General features: G+C 45.9%; 1 protein-coding gene across 4 annotated transcripts in view; it reads left to right on the plus strand.

The window, feature by feature from the left end:
• Nucleotides 1-20,450, plus strand: part of FGF13 (fibroblast growth factor 13) — a 314,484-nt gene that overhangs the window by 49,691 nt on the left and 244,343 nt on the right. For 2 of the 4 annotated variants that reach the window (XM_027645499.1, XM_027645508.1), the window contains exon 1: nt 16,669-16,911. The exons of 1 other annotated variant lie outside the window; for it this stretch is intronic. In XM_027645499.1, the coding sequence (XP_027501300.1) occupies nt 16,863-16,911 (49 nt within the window). In that variant the 5' untranslated portion in view covers nt 16,669-16,862. Of the gene's footprint in view, nt 1-15,740; nt 15,762-16,668; nt 16,912-20,450 lie in introns of those variants that run through there. One more of the 4 variants, XM_027645504.1, reaches the window with a different exon arrangement.

The raw sequence follows: 20,450 nt of genomic DNA on the forward strand, positions 1-20,450 counted from the left end.
GCACAGGAGCACCCACCCCATCACCTTTTCCTCTCTGTGTGGATGTTCTTCCCTTTATGGGTGTAATTGGGATTTTCCTGCTGACAGCAGGAATCAGCAGATGCAATGCTATGAACACCTGAAACTAGAGAGACGTTCATGCCCTCAGTGTTGAGCAGACCTGGTGTGTCCTGTGCTGAGAGAGGAGTGTGGTCCCTGCCACAAACACCTGCCAGTTTGTACAAATGATGGGTTTGTCTCTCTGCAGCCCAACAAAATGAGACTAATCAAAGAAAACACAGCTGTGCATCTGACAGAGTAAGACTTTTGCTCCTTTTTCTATTTGCTGTGTCATTCTGCAACAGATCTTACATCTTCAGCTTGATTTGTGGTTGAAAGGACGTTTGGGAACTTGCAGAATCATAATTAATATTTCATACAATCCAAGCCTCAAGAAGCAGCTAACAAAGAGCACTCAGCACTGTGCAGCTGCCAAATGCTGTGTGTTTCCCTGGGCCAAGGGACTTTTGTGCTCCACAGGCATGAGCCTCCCCCAGTCTCCAGACAGCATCCTCAGGGCCCCGGCTCTGCTGCCCAGCAAACACAGGTCTACATCTGCAGCTGGCTAATGTACTGGTGGAAGATGGGAAGGGATGAAGGGAATAGAACAAGAGGCTTTCATGAGAGTTGATCTGTTGCTCTTTAATCTATAGTGACAAAGGCATCGTTAATAGAACACAACAGGGAGGATGCTGAGATGGGCCAGACCTCAGGCCTGAACGCTTGTGACGTCTGGGAACACAGACCATGCTCTTCTGATCTGTTCAGCACCTCTTGAGTACCTGCATTGTGCTTCTAGAGCGTCATCTTGCGTGGTGTTAGGTGACATGACATTTTTTTTAAATTGAAAACCTGATATGGTTCAGACCTAGCACAGGTCCAGCTCTGCTTTTTCTAGCATCTAGTTAACAGTGTAGAAGAAAATAGATGGAGAAGGGACAGAAAAGATAAATGGGTAATTTATAAAATACCAAAATTTTTGATGGAACTTTGTTTTCTGTGTATTTATACAACAGCATATAACAGGGCTGCAGTCTAGAATGAAGACATCTAGTTTGGGTGAAAAGATATGAAAGCAATCAGTGAGTAGTATTAACCACTGTGATACTGCCCTCCCCTTCTCTAAATCAGGAGAATTGGATCTGTAATGGTAGTTGGTGGGAGATGAACCAGCACGGCTGTTTCCCACACAGGTAGGTGAGCAACAGGAACAGCTGTGCAAATTCTGCAAGGTTTGGACCTGCATGACAAATAAGACACAACAATAGCAGCTCTCCAGAAGCTGACATTCAGCATCAGAGGCCTTTGTGTAATTAAAAATAAATCCCAGCCTGGTGAGGGCATTTATGGCCTCTGCTTTACTAGGCACAGAGCAAGCCTGAATCTTTCGGTCCCAGGCAGTGAAACAGCCATTTACATTTCAAATGTAATTGCACCTCTTTCCAGAAATCCCAGCACAGGGATGAACTGGCCCAGAAACTCTCCCATGGAGGCTGGGCAGCCAGCAAAATATTGATTGAACTAAGTGATGGAATATGAAGAATTACATTCACTAATTTGGCATTATGATGGAGGCTTAGTGAGCAGGAGGGCTTCATCCCAGGTTTTCAGAGCTGTGGTGGAGGAGGCAGTTTCTTGGTGCTGGGGGATTGTAACACTCTGAGATATGGCAGCATCTGGCAATAAGTCATGAAATACTAATTTCAGAGGTAAGGGCTCCCTTTCTGAGGTGTAGCACACTGTGTGTAAGCAACCTTGGTGCTTATGGTTAGACCTGCGAGGATTCAAAGTTTACGCACCACCAAGTATTGTGATAATTCATGGAACCATTGACTCCTTCCATCAGTTTGGTTCAAAGCCTCTGGCTGATGGAGATGTTCAGGTGTTAGGGAGCCAGCCTGCTCCCTAGATGGTGGCTGAGCTGCACCATTAGGCAGAAACAATGGTCTTGCAATTAGCTGTAAGCAGTGTTCATCACAAAGTGTCATCACCAGGTTATTATTCCACTAATAAGCAGTGATATTAAACCCCTGCAATTGTCAATACTGTTAAGTCACTTTCTAAGACATATTTCACATGGTTTAAAGATGTATCTTCTCTTTCTATAAAGGTGGGAAGCCATTTTCTTCATTCCTGCTTAAGGCAAGTCCAAGCTAAGTAGCCACACCATATAAAATAAGACCTTGTGGTCAGGTATAGAAAGTAGGTTCTTTAAAAGATAGCCATTTAAAGCATTGCACATTAATTATGCATGCGTCTGGATTTGACCAAAGGCCACATAGTGTAGCAAGCTGGGTTCAGAACATCCAGCGAAGCAGGAGAATTGACATGATCTTTCATGACTGTACAACCAAGTAGAAATGTACTGACAGTGGAAATATTTGGAAATAATGATAGATTCGAGGGAAAGAATAAGCACCAGCCCCTCCTCTGTGGGTAATGACTTCACAGGCGGGGCTTTCAGTTCTTGGTGTTGGGCTGCACAGTTCTGTGCAGGCTCCATGAAGTGAGTTTTGGCTCTTTTGGAGTGTGGGAAGCATTATTGCCTGTTTAAGTGTGAACTGACCCTCAGACAGCAGAGAGCACTATTGACCATAGGAAGTTACTGTTCAGTACTGCTGGATAACCAAGAACCATAGAAAAAGCCATGAAATACTTTCTTGGTATGGCAACACTCTATCTTACTTTCTGGGTGGCTCCAGCAAAAGACAAGGTTGCACAACACTTCTTGTGTTTGTCCATGTGCCTTTTCAGAAATTTCCAATCTTATTTTCTTTCTAGTGGGTGCTGGCCCAACATCCTTAATGATCATCTTGAATTCCCAGTACAGTCGAAACAGCAAGTTTGGAGAATGAATACTTCTTCTAGGAATAACCTGTTTTTCTTGGGGACCAAAACTACCCATATAGTGTGATGGCATTTTTAAGTTCTGGCTAAATAAGGAAAGAGAAAAACCTGAAACTGTGTACTGGGCATAGCCCTAGAGATGAAGGAGTGCTTCACTCACATAAGTGAACACAGCAGTACTTCATTACCAGAGGTGTTGAGGAAATGAGTCACAAGTCATTAATGAAGAGGTTTCAGTTCATCCCTTCTTCAGGAAGAAGTAGCTCTTCTAGGTATTGTTAATGGAAATTGTTCTTAGTGTTTCAATGTCAGGAATAGAAGTTGAATTGTTTCTTGAGAAGCATTATCTTGCCACACTAAACATCTGTAAATACAGGTATATCTAACTTTTTGCTCAAGGAAGGGAGTTTAATTGATTCAATTCCCTTTTTTCAAGTTATCAGCTGCCGCTGTTTCCTTTAATTATGTTTTACTGAGAAAACAAATATGACTGTGTTGTACCGATTAACACAGTAAAAAGATTCTTAAACAGCTTATAGTCACATTCATTTAAATACAGTGGGATGAAATCACTTATGTTGCTGATTCCAATCCGCTTTGCAAGTTGGGCATTCGATGAGGCCAGCTCACTTCCAGAATAAAGTATCTGTCCCTTCCATGCACAGTACTGATGTCTTTGGCTTCTTGATTTACAGCAACTGCTTTGATTAGTAATTGGTGCATTGACCACTACAGGTTTTCATTACAACCAGGTGCCTGGGCAGTGGAGGGGGGACAGGAGGCAGGCAGTGGAGTGACTGCTGGCTGCAGGCAGGCAGAGCAAGTGCCTGTCTGCGCTGTTGCTGGGGATGATTTTATCCTTTTGGGAGCAAAGCTATTGCCCCAGGCGGGCAGGCTGCAGGGCTATGGTGCCAGACACTAGGTGACACTGCAAGGTGGAGGCAATGTGTTCTCCATGCTGTAGATGCCTGTGAAGCTGTATGTGAGCACGGCTCTGGCAGCTCTCTGTGTGCACCTGCCTCGACAGGATGGTGTTGTCATTTGCTAATAGCAGCTTCCAGTCTGTGCCTTACACAGCAGTCCGTCTGCTTTAGCTTTTGTCACGAGAAGACAACAGTAAGTTGCTTGCCTATGAACATGTTTGTATGAAGGTCAGCAGGGTATAGTTTTGAAACAAGGATTGCTCCAGGACCATGTGTTTCATTTGCAGTAATGTTACAGCTGAATACTTCTCAGGAAAACTTTCATCACATTCAGAGTACCTTTATGCTTAGGTCAAATGTGACAATGACATCAAGCTTCCTCTTTGACTGTTTCCCACAGTGACTAAAACATTCTTAACACTAGTAATTTGTTTTGATTTGATGTGTGTCTTCAGTTATTAGTGTCTATAAGTTTTTCTGCACCAAGAGTACAAGGATTTTGCTCTAACATTACACTCAGGAAGGAGCAATTCTGTCCCGGTCCCCTCCTCTCCCTACCCTTCTTATTGGTGGGTTGAAGAGCCAGAGGAAAGGACGGGAGGGACTATAAGAGCATCATGCATGAGATGGCTGCTCTGGAGCTCTCCTCTGCCTCCCACAGCCTTCTTGCTAGGAGGATCACTGCATCACTGTGCTCCTTGGTGAGGATGACAGCTCCCGCCAGCTGAAACCATTTGGAATGTGGTGTGGAATCTGCTTTGCTAATTGTAAAAGTATCTGCTGTCATACTATGGTGGTGATCTCAGCTCTATATGCAAATGTACTGTGGATGTCTTGTAATACCAAGTACCATATATAAGTAGAATTTTTGAAAGGAATTTGGAGATTTTGTAGATTCCTCAAGCTGCTTCTGGTGGAGTACTTCCTGGGATTGGTAATGAAATCAGTCATTTTGCAACACTCTCCCAGTTTAATGCATGTGGTCTCATGGTGGCAGCTTTTAAAAGCTGTTTGTCTCATTAAAGTTCAGTTAACTCATTTCTGAAATTAGAAACTTTTATGATTAATGACTTGTGGTAGTTTGCTTTAAAGAAGATGCTTGCTAATCAGATCTGGTTTATTTCCCTAAATCACTTCTGAGACTTGCATTATTGCTTTAGTTGTGACACAGTGACAGTGATGCTTGGTACTTCAAGAAAAATAATTGGTAGTGAGGCAATTCGTGCCTACAAGATCTGTGTCTGAGGAGCAATTGAAAACTACATGGCTGTAAAAACAAAACACAAGGAGAATGGTTTTTGGTGAATTTTCCAGCTTTAGCACAGAAATTCTCCTTCATTTTAATGGAGGTCTACCAAGCTAAAAGGCTTAAGATGAGAACTACAAAGAATAGGTGACATTCAACTTGACTTGCTTTCTTTAACCTTTGTTAGTGCCTCTGAAGTGAGATGTAAATAACATGGGTGCTAACCTTTCCATTGTCCACACACTCACAACTGGAATCCTGAATCAGAAATAGCGGTTTCACAAACAATTATTTCCAGACACACACAAGTGAGGATGACAGCACTGGGGGTGTTATTGCTGGAAGAGCATCTGAGTCGCAGCTACCTGTGTGTTCACAGTGTGGATGCTGGAGTGTGGATGCAGGGTTCAGACTGAGGTGACACCTCTGCTCCTCCCCAGTACAAGGAGAGTGTGTAGAGGATTAATCCCGGGTTTTACAACATCTGAGAATGCTAGGACTGATTCTGACAATGTCCCCAATGGTCTGTGCTCTGTGGTTTTCAGATTTTATTTCCAGTTGAATTCAAAAGTCTTCATCCTGTGTCTGGGTTCCTGTGGTGGTTTGGGGAAACGTGCAAGAGGAGTTTCCTGTGCAGGAACGCTGGGCTGCAGCCCTGAGCCATGCCCTGAGGCTGGCAGGTTGCCCAAGGAGCACTCCCAGCTCCCTTGAAGCCCTGAGCCAACTGAAGCCCTGGGGTCCCTCCTTGAGGCCAAAACCCTCCAAATGCATGTTCACAACTCAACCCTCAGAAGTAAGCATCCAAGTCTCGTTTACAAAATAGATTTACCTCTTGTGGGAGGCAGTGATTCCTTTGTTAAAAAAAAGGACAAAACCCTATCAGAGCCTGGATCTCTAAGATTAGCATTTTCCAAGAGGAAAATGTTTTATTTGCTTTCCCTCCACTCCTTTTGTGTCTTCCCCCTCCCCCATACCTCCTGGTTTGTTGTGATTCCCTATTTTGAAACTGACTGGTCATATCAGGCTACTCCTCTCTGTATATTATAGTGGGATTTTTACGCAATACTTTATTCTGTTATCTATAAAATTACAGACTTGGCCCATGCAGTCGTACTCCACATCCTCCTCCCGCTTTGAAAAGGAATCCTAGAAGCACAGTAAAGCAAGAAGTGTTTGGAGAGTGACTCCCTGAGTATAAATAGCTCGCAAGCAAGAGCAGCACCTGCCATCTTTGATATGTCTCGCACTTCCCACAAATCACTCGTGCATGCTGGGCTTGATCACAGCTATTGTTTGCGCTAAGCTTCCTCCTACTCCTATAATCCTCCTATTTAAGTGGATGGGATATTTTTCATACAGGGAAGATTTTGGGGATACAAATTGCAGCCAAGTATTTTGTGGACATGATATGGTGTGCATGTTCTGCTGAGGGCAGAGAAATGGAGATGTTGAGCAGAACCACACTTTAAATGGAAAGGATGCAGGTCTTTCGAAAGTGCCTCGTGTCACATATTTTGACTCTTATTGCTTCTTTTAAGGACTTGCTTATGCTTTCCAAACATAGCAGCTCTGGGTTTGTGTGAAAGCCTGATTGATAAGATCTGTGGCTTTTGGTGGGCTAGTGGGTGCTGGGCTCTTGCCACGTTCTCCTGGGGTGGTATCGGGCACATGAGCTCCCAGTGTCCTGCTGCCCAACGTGTGCCTGCCCAAGGGATGGTATCATGCTTTGTCACCAACTCAGGTGTTCCCATATGCACTGCTGAGAGGGCCAACAGAGTCACAGCTTTGCATCCCTCAAGGACTGACCTGAGGCAATTCAGTCCTAATCACACATCTGTTGCTGGTGGTGGGTTTGCAAGAGGGACAATCTTTGCCACGGGCTGACACCATGGTGGTTTCTTTTCCCATGCTTCCTGCAGGAGGGAGTTGAAGAAGAGCACGCCCCAGTCCTTCATCCTTCACATCAACACAAGAGGGGTGCACAGTTGTCAGAAGCATCAGGGTAAAGGCTGTGCAAACTCTTATAAACAGGAATATGTGAAGCTCTTTCCCCTGGAGCAGCTCCCCTGCACTCTGGGGCTGACTTTCAAAGCAAAGCACTGGGTAGGCAGTAAGGTAAGGGTGGTAAGCAGCTGTATTTAATAAAGTCATGTGTCCAGAATATCCTGATTGCTCTTTACAAAAATCTAGTTTAATATTTTCCTTTTTTTTTCTCAGAAAGAATCCCAGCAGTGGTACCAATTGTATTAGTTGTACGGAATAAGCTCAGTAAGATCTCCCAGTCCCTTCTCATGGAATTCTATTTATTTCTTTGGTGGAGATGGAGATGTTAGTTTTCCCATGCTGGGCCAATAACACCAAGCAGAGGAGTTATACTTTTTGGTTCGGTTGTTTTTCTCTCTTAAACAAATTCAACTCTTTCTGTGAGTTCCTTCTGTAACCGCAGGTTTATGGTCATGGATTTTCTCTTTCAAAAAAATCCTGGACATATTCTCCATCCCCGGATAGAATTCCAAGTAGTATTGTTCTGACATTTTCTACAGATGTTTGCTTTATTGGGCTGTAATGCTGTTTTTTGTTTCTTTCTTTTTAGAATGCACCACCTTCTTCATGTATAATTTAATCTCCTTCAGTTTTATGAAGCCAATAAATGGCCAAAAAAAAGATGTTATGGTTTCACTATGGCTTTTAAAAAAGCATTGTATGTGTAGTTGCATGTTTCAAGTGCTTTGCAAAACAAAAAAAGTCAAGTTGGTATGTCAGGATCTACAAACTCTTGAGACTAACTGTTGACATGACATATTCAGATTGTTCAGCATTTGGTTAGCAGCCTGTTCTGAGAAGCATAGATTTTATTGAACACACTGAGCAAACCACTCAAAAAACCTCACTTCTCTATTGTCATGTTTTCCTTCAGACACAGCCAAGGTCGTTTTTATAAGCTGTTGCCTGTAACTACTGAAAGGAGAGACATATATGGGGCTTATGCATCCTAGTTAATGTTGTCTGCTATACACAATGTGGCTTAGTTTTCCCTCAAACTTGAAATTGCACAGCACAAGCTTGCTTAAAACCCACTCATGCTGTGAGAGTTTTCCTGGTCTTCCAATGTTTGATCAGACCCTGAACCCCTCTCCTTTGTGCTGGCTAACATTCTGGTTGACCGAGGCTTTTCTTCCAGTCTCTGCAAGGTGTTATGGAGGACGTGGATAGCTCCTCCACCTGAAAATGTGCTCGGTCAGTGGTGGTGGTGTTGTCAAGTCAAGGAGCCTAAAGAGAGGCGAGGGGCTGGCAGGAGGAGCAGTCAGCTGGCGGGCAGGCGAGGGAGGCACTGGCAGGGAAGGTGATGCCGGGAGCTATTTAAATCGGCGGCAGATGTGTCGGTATGCCTGCGATGTTCCTCAAGACGGTTGGGGGAGCTTGAAGTTTATAAACGATTCTGACTCCTGCTAATTTTAGCCTTGGAGTGTTTACAAACAGAGCAGAATTTGTCTCCACTCCCGATCCGGAAGGATTTCAGCCCCATCCCTGCTGGCATGTTCCCTGGAGAAAAACAAAAAGGGATACAAAATAGCAATAGCTATTAAAAGATGCCGAGGGAGCATTCAGATTGGAAGCACAGAAAGCCAAATCTTGTGGCTATAAATAATGCATCTGCAGCTATCATGGTGTCACCAGAAAGTCGAGAGGATATACACCTGGGAATAATTTTGGAGGAGAGAAATGGGGAACAGGGAGCTGAGCTGAAAGCACAGTTTCTTAGTGGTGCTCCAAGGTGGTATCTAGAATTATCTCAGGAAAAGGCCAAAACAGAATGGCACGATAAGGAATAACCAAGTTGTAGTCACCAGCACTGAGCCCAGGTGCATTCCTGCCTCAACCAAAATGCCATGTGTTGGTGCACACTGGTTATTGCAAACTGCATTCCTGATCTGAACACACTATTTAGCTTTGAAATGACACAAGGGAAAATGTCAAAAAATTCAGTTATATCAACACAGTTCATATGGAGCTTTAGAAATAGATTTCTAAATACTCACAAAAAGGTTTAAAATACTTTTGTTTTCAAAACTACAACTTTCAAGTACAGTTCTTTGAACAGGGAACATCTTGTAAAGTGTTTGTGGTTTTCTACAGTGGATGAGCAGGCAGAATCCTCCTGGGCTGGTGAGGCACTTGATACCAGTTTGAAGGAGAAAGGCTGTAGCTAAAAACTCTGCCATGAACAAATCCAAATCCTCCAATGTACCTGAAGTCTGCTTTCTAAAAAAAATCTCCAAGTCATGTGAGACTTGACTTTCAGAGCTAAAGCTTTGCTTCTCCTCAAAGATCAAGCTACCTACTAGACCACCACCACAGCCAGCCCCCTGCACTGTGGGAATTTTGTGGGTCAAGGGGACTCATATAATTCTGTAAAAAACAAAAGGGGAAAGTATTTCTCATTTCTTTGCTTGTGCCCTCCCACAGCACTGTGCCTGTCATTCAGATCAAAAGTTGGTTGACACATGAGAAATACCAGCTGCCACCTGATTAAGACATGAGAGGTTTATGAGGTAGCTACGAGTTCAGCTCAGTTGGAGATGTACAGAAGCTGCTTGGTATGGCCATAGTGCCAGAGGAAAGAGGACAAATAGTGCAGAAGTGTTCAGTGTAATGTAGGTGGGCTTCATCTTCTGATCCTGGGTGAGTGCTGAACCTGGATCATGCCTGAGTGAAGGAAATGGCAGAAAAATTCCATCAGATGCTGCTTAAAATTGCTGCAAGTTAAAGAGAACTGAGACAATGGGATGAACTGCATAGAGCTTTAAAGGGGAAGGCAATTCCATAGTGGAAAGGATCAGAAAGTAGCAGAGAGGTAACAGGTTCGCATCAGAGTAAGCAACTTATTTTGTGGCTATACAATTATAATGCTGCTTAGTGTGAAAGAGCACGTTCAAATTAGCAGAATATGTCTTGTCTTACACATTGTAGGCTTCTTGCAACACTTAGAAATTTCTTTTAAGATGATTTTCTTGAACTCATTTAATGTCTTTATGTTTTTCCTTCAAGGATCTGCTCTGAACTTTAAGCATAACTGTTTTTTTAGATTTCTTTGAGTCCAAAAATAGGCCTGAAAAGCTAACCACTACATTCCCCTCTCTGTCTCTCAGGCTTGTAAAAATCAAACACTGATTAATTTTTACAATACTTAGGGAAAAAGTCAGACATGAAAATGTTATCCTATGACATCATTGCATATGCAAGCCTGCAAAAAGGTTAAAGCTCTGCTTGGCAAGTTTCCTTTCAAATATTACTGTATGTTCTTTTTCCTGCTGTTGCTCTATTAGCTCTCTGTGTCTCAAACTCGAGTGTAACTCTAGGGAAAGCTCAGATCAGTCACAAAATGCTCATTGCAGTCTTTTGCCTGTCTATTACCAAATGGCCCAAGGTTTTTAATGTCAGCTAACCCACTGCACTGGGACTTCATGACCCTATGAGTCTGCCTCTGGATTTCAGGACCACATTTAGTATCCTGCACATTCTGCTTCCCCAGCCTCTTCAAATACTGTTTTCTCTCAGATTCACAAAAGCTAGGTGAGATCAGCCACCACTGCCAGTCTGCAGCTTGGGGGAGTCAAACATCAAAGCTCCTGTTTCAGCTCGACTTCAAAACCTTTCCCGTTTTAAGACCTGACCAAGTAGCTAGAAGGAGTTGTAAGAGGAAAGCTGTAATGTGCAGGATGATGAGCTATGTGAAGGAGGGCACTTTCCTTTTACTTTACACAATAAAAAAGTAGCAAGTGATAGCGATTTGTGCTTCTCATTATTATGTTCATGAGGGGTATGAGACCACCTTCACCTTTTGACTAGTGCTCTGAATAGCACAAGAATCACACCCAGGTCTTTCATCTTTATGCTCTATGTCACAAACTTTTCACCAACCTTGGAGAAGCCCTGGGCAAAAATCTTTTGACATCAAGGCATCTGGTTTCAGTTAGGATACCAAATGCTTCCTTCATTTTCTTTCACTCCACCTTCTAAAGTTCTGTCTGCAGGTGCCTAACAAAAGCTATTGAGTAGTAACTTTCTTTGATTATGGTCCCCACTGTCTCCCCTGGAGAAAGAACAAACTACCTGTCATTTTTGCAAGGACTTGGCTTTGTCTGCTTTGTGCCTGTGTGCACATTCCTGCAAACATGACTAGGGCTGGATGAGGTGAAGGAAAAGGGTGCACTTTCATTGCATTCTCCCAGAGCAACACTGCCACGTCATATGTTTGCAAAACTATGTCCTTCGTGTTTCCAGTGTTACTCAGTTTTAGTGTACTGGTGATAAATGGTTATTGCATATCTAGAGACTCTGGTGTCAGGATGATGCTGCTGGTGCAAAGGAGATGAGAATTCTTAAACAGTTGCAATTCATCAAACTTGAGGAGAGGGGCAACCTCAAAAAAAGGTAGGCTGACAAGCAGCCATCTATTAGAGGTAATCTGGGTAGGGTTTTGAGACAGAAAACTTTTTTTGTATGTTTTTAAGGTTTATTTTTTATTTCTCATTATCCTACTCTGATTTGATTGGTAAGACATTAAACTAATTGGTTTCCCCAAGTCGAGTCAGTTTTGCCCATGATGGTGATCGGTGAATGAACTCTTCCTGTTCTTATCCCAGTGTTATATTTTCTCTTCCTTGTCCTGCTGAGGGAAGTGATGGAGCAGCTTTGGTGGCCACCTGGCATCCAGCCAGGGTCAAGGTGCCACACGATGTATGAGCATTATCCCTTCCCAGTACTGTCTTCTGAGGGTGTCTCTGTTATCAGACTGAATTACTGAGAGAAATTAAACTGCAATCTCCACACAATCCATTAGCTGGAACTCTATTTGCGTACAGCACTTGGGTTTTGGCAATCAAAAGGAGGAAAATTGTGCACAGCAAGCTGTCTGCCCAAAAAAAGATCTTCTGTGTAACACTTAAGACTGCGTAGGAATAGGAATGGTAAAAATAAGATGGGGACCAAATTAAACATCTGTCAGAACAGGGATGTACCTGCTAGATGATAGGCTGTGTTTTGGCCCTGCGCTTAGTATTTGTCTCATCTGTAAATATTTGTGGGGTTTGTTATAACACACAACTGTTAGTAAAGAAGTTTGCCCTGGCATTCCAATAGAAACAGTGGCAGGCCAGGCAATAAGGAGATGTGCAGTGGATCTATTTGGACTGATTTTATAGGCACCATTTCAAAACAGTGGGAACAAAACCGGACACATGCCTGCTTCATTTAGTTATTTTATCAAAATGCCACTGTGAATATTGAAATATAAATTGAAATGAGGAGTAAATACTTGTATTAGTGAGACTTCATCGTGTCAGGATTCTTAAATTTAAGGCCTAATCCCGCTCCACCTGAATGTAGGGGGAGTTTTACTTCAGATTTAACTGGGAACATACCAGGAACCATCATGACAATGGCAATTTAGACTTGCTAGACTGCTTTAAAGGCACAGCGTAAGATACCTGCTATATAAAAGAGTAGAACCTGGAGCTTTTACAAACCCCTGCCTGCAGAAAAGAGAAAATTTCAACTTGAGCATCAGCCAAAGAACCAAGAAAAAAGTACACTGAACAGCAGTGTCACTACAGCATCTGCATGAGTTCCAGAATTCCTCAGGGGATATAAGTCTCTATAGATATTTTATGAGGATAGGAAAAGCATGTTCATGACTTGAGTGTGTGTTTTATAGACAGACCGTACAGCTACTGCACATTAAGCAGCAATAGTTGTGCTGTATAAAAGCACTTACAGTTTACAGTTTCATATTGTAAGTGATACTCGACTTAGCCAAGCCTGTGCCAAGTCAGAACCTTCTGGGAGATGTTCCTGGGGGAATAAATACCCTCAGCAGAGGCACAGCTCCGTGCAGCATGTCAGCTCTGCTGTGCCTGTTTCTAGAGAGCCTCCGTGAGCTGTGAGTATTTGGAGAGCCCAAATATGATCTGCTGTGTGAGACTCTCTCCTGCAAAAGCCTCATGTTTCACTTCACACTTGGAGCTTGTGAGACCTTGCTGTGCCTGGGGCAATTGCATTTGTCCCTCTGGGAAGGAGAGCTCATGAACCATAAAAGGGTACAGATGATGCTCCAACCACTTGTGCTGCCTGGCTTTTTGGCACTCAGTTTAGATGACTGCATCACAATCTTGGGAGGCACACAAAAGGTGTGTAATTAAGCAATTCACTATATTTGACTTTAAATTGTGCTCCCCCAAAGAGACAGTCTTGAATTTAAAGCCTCCCAAGCCACATAGGTGGATAGGAAACACCTAAACAACATTTGCATAGGATGCATCAGATTTGTTTGTATTAAACATCACTAAATCTTCCTCTGGGTATCCGATTTATCTGGAGATGCAGAAATTGCTTCTAATTCAGAAACTCACAGAACCCTGTCAGTGAGAGGTACAGAATCCATGTCAGGACCATGTATAGGTAAGTTTCTGTGTAAGCCTGGCTGTGGTATGTAGCTTGTGTATCACTTCTGTCACCACTGCATCCAACTGCTTCTCAACTTCCAGTATTATAGCTGTGAAGCAACGAGGTGACAATTTTCCCTACTATAGCTGGGAATTGATATACCAAGATGCTAAGACTCAGATTCATGTTTAAATATTTGTGAGTTAGTTAAAGAAATTTTGTTGCAAAGCCAGACCTGAAGTAATTTACCTAAAATCCAGATATGCTCACTTCAAAGGAAAGAACTGATGAGGAAAACTGAAGACTTAAGTCAGTGCCCTGACCACAAATACCATTTCCACTAAAATACTTGAGCCATCAAGGTAGCTTTAAAATTAAAGGCTGTGCAAACTGTACTTGGATTGCAATAAGCCTTCATGCAAATCCCCTTATATTTTGCATGCCTAACATCATGTTTTATTACTGTTTTAACTGACACTTCTAAGCTCTGAAAACTAGTAAGGGGAAAAACCAACTCACTTTAAAACAGCAGGCTAAGCTCTCTCTGCCCACCATTAGGTACGATTCTTCTGCAACCTGCTGAGCTGCTGCCTCCTTCCAACGTTTAGTTTGAGTGTATGGGCCTCATTTGGTCAATGTAATAACTATTCCTGTAAAATTTAACAGGTCTCCTGGCAAAGGTGAGAATGGCTTACTTAATGCAAGTTCACTGTCAGCACTAAGCACAGCATTTATCAGTGGCCTCCGGTGCTGGAAAGACCTCAGACCAGAGGTGTGAATTGCCAGTGATTCTCAGCAAAGACACTGCGAATGCCTTGGAAAATTAGGGTGTAAGTTGTATCGGACAGCTGAAATCTCCTTGCTGGGGTTCACTGACTCCTGCCAGCACTGGCTCAGTTGAACCGCAGAATCGCTCCTTCCCCACAGCTCTCTAGATTCAGTGATCTATGTTTGACCGGAGAGAAACAGACAAAAACGAAGATCAAGTTTTTGATCCTCCCGGCATGTCTCTGAAGTGTTTAAAAAAGAAATCATAGAAAAGGCTGAAGTAAAACAGACTTACATTGAGAGCACCCTAAATCAACCATCATCTGAGGGCTTACTGAATCCTAGAATCATTTACTTTAGAAAAGACCACTGAGGTCACCAAGTCTAACTGTTAACCCAGCACTGCCATGTTCACTGCTAAACCATTTCCCTAAGTGCCACATTTATGTGGTTTTTAAACACCTCCAGGGATGGTGAATCCATCACTTCTCTGGGCATCCTGAATCTCTACAAAGCAAAGCTGACCCTGCCAGGACAATTCCTTGGTTCCAGAAACAGAGCAGAGGTCGATGATAGCACAGACAGATGCACGGAGGTCTTGAGGAGCTCTGCTTGAAGACTTTGGGTTCAGTTTTGTGTATTTTTTATTAGAATGTCTTTAATAAGTGCAAGCATTAAGGTCTTCCTGGTGGCACCTGTGATCCTGGCTCTTCATTCTTAGCTAAAACAGCCCTCATTTTCCTCATCGCACCTGATCTCCAGCCACCTGTGTGCAGTGGGAACGAGACTATCCCACGCTGTGGCTCATCCTCCACTTAATCAGGGGATCTCCTGCCTCCTGGCAGTCCGGTGCCCTCGCTGGGGGCAGAAGCAGGAGGCGGCCGGTCCCGCTGGTCGCCGTAAGCCGATCCGCCTCCAGCTGTCCCCGGCGCTAGGCTGGAGCAACGGAGGGTGAAGGGGCAGGAATTCGGCTCCGCTAAAAATAGAGGCCGCGCAGCCCCGGTGGCTGCTGCCTCTCCCGGAGACCCCCGGTGCGGGAGTTGCTCTCGTGTGCGCGTTGCCTCTCCCGCCGTGGGGGCAGGATGTGCAGAGGAGTGCCCAGAGGCCACGGGGAGGGCCGTGCCCTGAGCATATTGCCTTCCCCCGGGGGTGCCCAGCTCCACCTTGTTCTCTGTTGGTCTTGAGAAATCCACTGTGTCCCCCGCTCCAAACGGGCCATTTTGGGGAGGAGGGGAGGAAAAGACTGGAAGAGTCCGGCTGCCGCACCGACGGGCTCCCTCAGGCACTTCACGGCTCGCCCTTCCCAGCATTTTATTTTGGGCGCTACCGAGTAGGGCCAGGCTCCAAGGGGCGCCAGCTGCATTGGTTTTCTCCTTCTTTCCTTCCCTCCCTCCCTGCGCAGCCTGCGCTCCCTCCCCTGACGGCAGCCCCGCTCGTAGGAAGTTTTGCCCCCGCCAAGGGGGGAGGGGGGAACACGCCGTTTTGTAGCACAGGTGAGGGGACATTTGGCTGCTCTTGGGGGTCCCCTCCTGCTCCCCGAGGGCGGATGGAGGGGAGGCAGGGAGGGGGGTGAGCGCCGTCCCACGCCCCGGGGCAGAGTAGTAGAGGTGGGAGGGGGACGGCGTAGGCTCTGCGTGTCCCCGGTTAAAGGGAATGCGGTGCCCTCCTTTTCACTCCATGTCCCTCGGCCGGCTCTTTGCACTCCCGCGACGGCAGCAACAGGCTGCCGGGCTCGGGACCGGGCGGTGCCAGGGGCCACAGCCCCTTGGCCGGAGCCTCCCCTTGTGAGATGGGGGGGTGGGAGCGGCTCCGCAGATGGGGGGGCAGTCCGGCTCTGCGCCACCCCCAGTCTGTCGATGGGACACCGTCCGGTAGCTGGAGGGCAGCGGGGGCGTGTTGCCCCCTCCCTCACCCCCTCCCCCCCCGTACTATTTGATGGGGAAGGGGATGCGTGGGGGGGTTGAGGGGGCAGCTCCAGCGCTCCTTGTTGCCGCGAGCGTAAACCTGCCGCCTCTTCTGCAGTGCCGGGGACTCGTGTCCTCCTCCTTCTCCTATCCGTGGCTGCAGCTCTGCTTCTCCATCCCGTTATTATTAAGGGAGGTTGCGAAAAGATAAAAACCAAACCACGACACAGCCAAGCAAACAACCCTCCCCAACTCACAGTACCCCCCTCCCCCCGGTCGGTGGGACTTCCAGGACCGGCTGCGCTTCCCTGGCCCTGGGGAGGGGAGGCAGTGCCGGGGAGGCGGGGGAAGGAGGGGGCCGGGGCCAGGCAGACACAGGGAAAATCGCTTTTGTCTCCGGCACGGCGAGCGGCGCAGGGGCTCGGTGCTGCGGCTGCCGGAGCCCCCCGCTCCCCGCTCCGCTCCCGCAGGCACCGCGGCGGCGCCGCCGGGCTCCGAGGCACCGCGCCGGGGAGCGGGCAGCTCTCCGGCTCCTCATTTTTTCCCCCTCCCCTTCTGTTGGTGTTATTTCTGCCTTTTCGGCGTAGAGGATCCCCCACACGCACGCACGCTGCCCCCCGCCCGAGGTTTCTTTGGGTCCAGCCGGAATCCGCGACGCTCCCGGGGATTTTCCCACCCAAGCTGGGGTCTATGAGCGGGAAGGTGATCAAGCCCAAAGAAGAGAAAGATGCTTCCAAGGGTAAGGCAGGCGCAGCCGCCCCGATAAACCGGCGTGTTCCCCGGCCCGACCGCGGGCAGCCCGACCTTACCGGGCTGGGAGGGAGGCACCGCTCCGCCGACAGCCCCGCAGCTCGGGAGAGCCCGGGGCGGGGATCGGTGCCCGGCGTGCGGGGCGCTGCACCGGCACCCCGGCACGGCGGGGCGTGGGGGCCCGGCTCAATGCGGCACCGCCGAAAGTAAGTGCCCCCCCTTTCCCCGCCGAGGGGGGTGCGGCTCCCCTGCCGCGGGCCGGGGGGTGCTCGGCGCTGCATCGGCTCCGGCCGAGGCGAGCGGAGCGGGGAGACATCGCCATGGAGACGCGGAGCCGGGGCACCGCCGGGGCCGGGGGGTGACCCCCCAGCTGGGGCTGCGCTCGGGGGGCTTCCCCGACCCCGGTTCGCCCCCGGGACCGGCGGGGCGCTGGGGGCATGCGGGGGCGGGGTGCATGGCCTGGGGGCTGTGCTGCACGCAGGGTGTCCCTGTCGCGCTGCATGGCCCGCTCGGGGGGCACGCACAGGTGGCGGTGCCCCCCTCTGTCGAGCCCCCATCCCCAGCGCGGGGCTGTAGGGGACGTGCGGGAAGGGGCTGGTGCGGGAGCGCTCCGCGTCCCTCCAGAGCGGTGTTCCCGTGTGTTCCTACATAAATCCGTGTGTCGTCTCAAACGTCCATCTGGGTGGCAGGCTGTGGCTGGTGGGGTACCCGGTGAAGGGTATGGGCCGGGCCTCCTCTAAAGAGGGAAAACCTGCTCCGTATTTACTAGTTTTATGAAACGTGATGGGCACTTCCCTGGCATTTACTTTTTTAGCAGCCTGAGAGGCCAAATCAAAACAATTCATCCTTTCTGTTCTTTAGAAAAAAACTTTTTGGTTTCTTGATTTTGAAAAAGTTTGTTTAACACTTTTGAGTTTGGCTTTTTTTTTTAATGTGGGTTTTTTTCCCCCAACTCTCTTTCCACTTCCGTGTTATCCTTTGACCAAAACCTTAGCGTTTGCATCAGATCTTTTTTATTATTATTATTTTTCACAGCAACACAAGTTCACCACTCAGTTGCATTGCAAAACCTTACATTTTTCTATATAAATAATTTATTTTGCCTTTCATTATCTTCTTTGAAATTGAATTGTGGTGGGGTTTTTATTCATTTATGGTGGCCTTATTGCCTAAATTATGCTTTAAATAATTTATTAAGCAATGCAGAACAAAAGATTTCTGCCTTTCTGAGGAATTACTTTGTGTGATTTAGAACTGTGTTGTAATCCTAAACAAAAAGAATTTGCCATACTTATGCTATGCTTGCTTGAAAGCTTGTTTCTTTAAGTCAAGCGTACATATTCTGATTTGTGATATGATTACAAGTTCTGATGACACATTGACTTCACGTTTGAAATTGCCTGTGTACAGGTTTTGGCACATGTATGTTTCAAAACATTGGGACAGAGGCATTTGTATCTGCTGTTAGTGAGTCAGTAATGACTTAGACATGTGAGGCTTTGATTTCTGTGGTGGTAGTGTACCAGAAGGTGTATATTCTGAGACTCCCAAGAAAAGCAGTTGATGCTGATTCTCTGCTTCCAGGAGATGCTGGTACACTCTTTGAGCTTGTATAAAAACTTTCTCCATTATCACCAAGGGAAGAGGCAGTTTTAGATACAGCAGGAGGAGCCGGTACTCCTATAAGGTGGTTTGGTGCTGCTGTGGGAAAGTGAGTAATGGTTAACGTCTGTGAAATATGCTTTTAAAAAGCTTCAGGTACAATGATAAGGAGGTAGCATTTACCAGTTAATATATAGGCTGCGTGGCCTTCTTTAGCCTCCTGTGTTGTAGACGAAAATAGGAAATGTTTTTTGCTCTGAACCACCTGAATTTCCTTTTGGTGTTTTCGAGTGTTATTGCTCTCAATGGGAACATTTAATTTGGATTTAGCATAGTAAAAACAGGCTGTGATGGGTGGGCTATTGTTTGATATTGTTTGTTTCATACAGTGAAACAGTAATTTGTCTGGAAAGGATGGTACACCATTTCCTGCATTTTTCTGCAGCTATACAGTTGCACTGGAAATACTTCAGTCCTGAGAGAAACATCTGTGTTTTTGAGTTAGTTAGTCCCTCTTTCAAAGAACAATACAATCACATTTCATGTAAGAGTAGCTTATTGTGATGATATGTTCATGTATCCTACGTTCTGTAAGATATATGATGTAATTTTAATACCTGCTGTAAATGCAGGTGTCCCAGGGTTATATTTGCATAATAAATGTGGAGTACTTTGTCAGTGAGAGCAGTGTCAGCTTTTCTTACTCCTGAAGCTTTCTTATGCGTTACAGGTAGTGCATGAGATGAGACTTCGCTGTAGTTCTCTACAGAACTTGAGGAGGGCCATATTCAGCCCAAATGTAAAGAGCTGCTTTGTGTAAATTGTTAAATGGCACTTTCTGCAATCGTCTTTTGTGGTGGGCCTTTGTAGAAAAACTTGACTTATACAGAACCTTGAAAGGCTGTGGATTTTGGTAGGAGTCAGCACAATCCAGAGCAAGTACTTACTGTCTTGCAGTGGGTATTTTCAGTTAAATTGCCCTCTCTCATAAAGCCTGTGGTGGCGTCAGTGGAGTTGCACAGGTGTAACAGAAGTACCAAAATCCGTTTTTAATTAAATAGTTGTGATTTTTCACTTCTTTTCCAAAGCCAAAGAGGAAAGTAACTGCTTGCTTCAGAGTATGTTGGCTCCACTTACAAGTCCTGCCTAGAAAACCCAGTGATGGCTGTTTTGCTCAGAGATTGGCTGCTTTTAAAACTGGCTGTGGATGTTTGAGAATTAACTATCCCAATCTAAATAAAGCTGCTGGATTAACCTAGTGAAGTTAGGGACATGCACCTTAACTTTCTGCAAGATACTGTATTAACCGTGAATGTATGTCTATAAGATTTTTTTTTTCCCTCATTTTTTTTTTTTAAACTGTGTGAATGTTAGGGAGGTGCAGGATGCCATAAACCCATGTAATCTGCAGGCTGTTTTAAACAGGTAGATTGGCAGCACTGCTGCTGCTCCAGAGTGGTGTCTGTGGTAGCAAACAACTTGTTCCAGAGAGCAACCTTGTCCCCTCTATGTTGGTGTTTTCAAGCATGGGGCAGGTTTTGGTGTCTCTCCTCAGTCTGCATTTGCTCTGGGGTTAAGCAGGAGTATGAGAATCTGTGTAACACCAGCTCAGCATCCTGCAGTGGTCATCTGATGGTTGGTAACAGCTCTTCTTCCATTGTAGTAATATGCTCAGGAAATTCCCCCAGGCAGCAAAACAGTTCCCACCAGCCAGGTTCTTTTCCTGCCACATAGCTGGTGTAAGGAGAGCCATGCGTGTGGTAGGACAGGTGACTTTCCCCAACTCTCCCTCAAAATGCATTTGCTTTGTACTTTGAGAACAGTATATGGAGTGTCTGCAGTGATCCCTGGGGCTGTGTCAACACACATTTGAATGAAATATTTGCTAACCTTTTATTTGAGGGAGAGGTGTGTGGGGCAATAGAA

This window comes from Corapipo altera, unplaced genomic scaffold, assembly GCF_003945725.1.
Source record: "Corapipo altera isolate COAL_440 unplaced genomic scaffold, ASM394572v1 65, whole genome shotgun sequence".
Lineage (NCBI taxonomy): Eukaryota > Metazoa > Chordata > Aves > Passeriformes > Pipridae > Corapipo > Corapipo altera.